The sequence below is a fragment of the Sphaeroforma arctica genome (genome assembly GCF_001186125.1).
Source record: "Sphaeroforma arctica JP610 unplaced genomic scaffold supercont1.5168, whole genome shotgun sequence".
NCBI lineage: Eukaryota > Ichthyosporea > Ichthyophonida > Sphaeroforma > Sphaeroforma arctica.
In genome coordinates this window covers 561-2,085 of record NW_014035390.1, presented here as the reverse complement: position 1 = coordinate 2,085, position 1,525 = coordinate 561, and the positions used below count along the sequence as shown (strand labels likewise).

Sequence of the window (1,525 nt, the reverse complement as noted above, 5' to 3'; positions counted from 1 at the left end):
TAGTAAAGGAACGTAATTTACGTATTTATTATATTTATTATATATATATATATATATATATAGTCCTATTCACATGCAAATGGACACGGTTGTTGTTTCATCCGCTTTATTTCGATGAAATCTATTACAATGCGCGCGGTCGTATGCGGAAATGAATTCCAGTACGCTGATTCGCGTACTGAAATACTATAGATACCCTCGGACTTAGTCCGTTGAATTCATCTATTCCGATAAACGCATATATCGCTTTGAATGCATATATTCTTTCAATTGCTAGGTGTCTTTAAATACATATACTCTTTCGGATGCTATATCCCATTGAATATACAAGCCCCTATATATGCTATGTTTGAGGATGTCTTGAATTGCTGATTAAATGTATATGTATACGTATATATATATGTGTGTGCGTGCGTGTGTGTGTGTGTGCGTGTTTTTGTGTATAATGTTATATCGCTTGATAGCACATGTTCTCATAAATGCTATGTCCTTTAGATAAACAATGATATGCTGATTTTTATTATTATATATATTTATATATATATATGTACATATTTATATATACATATATATCTATATCTATATATATACATATATATATATATATATATATATATCTTTAATGCTGCATCTCATTGAATGTATATGACTGCATAAATGCTATTTCCTTTTGATGAATACACTATTATTATTATTGTTATAATATTATTGTTATATGTATCTACAATGCTCCATCTTATTGAATGAATATATCCAGGCCGTCAAGAACTTCAAACTAGGCCCCTCGACTCTGCGTGATATAGTACTCAACGGCTTCAGAGCTAGCTTCCATCCCAGTCGCAATGCCAAGACCAAGAAGGAGTACGTGGACAAGGTCATTCGCTACTACGACTCTATCGAGATGAAATACGGCTTCCACGGTAAGTCGTGTGTCCCGTGTCTTCCCTATACAACCACGACGGAACGTTTTGCCTTTGTGGGGATGCCGTTGGGGGTGTGTGAGGCGTTGTGTCTTACGGTGTTTATAGTTTGTCCTTGACCAGGTCTTGTCCGCACGAATGCATACACATCCTATTCCGCTAAGAACGTATAGTTTTATCGTTTTCGTTTTGCGAATAAACGTCTATGTTTAGACTAGTAAAGACGGGTCATCCCTCGTACTGTGTGTTTGTATGCATGAGTGGTTGGCTTTTCCGACGGATTGCTTTTTGGATGTCTGGCTGATATGGTATCGTTGGTATGGCCGCATGTATGTTACTGTTCATTTAACGCCGATTGCGTTAAAAATCTAAGACCTCCATTTGACCTGTCGAGTTATTTATTCCCAGTACTTGGTGCATGTAGGTATCTGTGGTAAATGCCATGCGCTACTGCGACTGGGCCAAAATAAAATATCCCATCACGTTAAGCCACACCGTGTTTAGCCACGCATACGCTTAATACTAAGATTTCCCGTTAGCACCACATGTACGTGGGAGCGCTGCTCTACGCTCGCACGTACCTCCACTCATACGTTATCCGTATG

General features: G+C 37.9%; 1 protein-coding gene across 1 annotated transcript; it reads left to right on the top strand.

Moving 5' to 3' along the window:
• Positions 1-757: 757 nt before the first annotated feature.
• SARC_14836 (hypothetical protein) lies at positions 758-920 on the top strand (the record flags this gene model as incomplete). The annotated part of the gene is made up of 1 exon (XM_014291033.1): positions 758-920. A coding segment is annotated over one exon (163 nt), but the record flags the coding sequence as incomplete, so codon positions are not given.
• Positions 921-1,525: the final 605 nt, after the last annotated feature.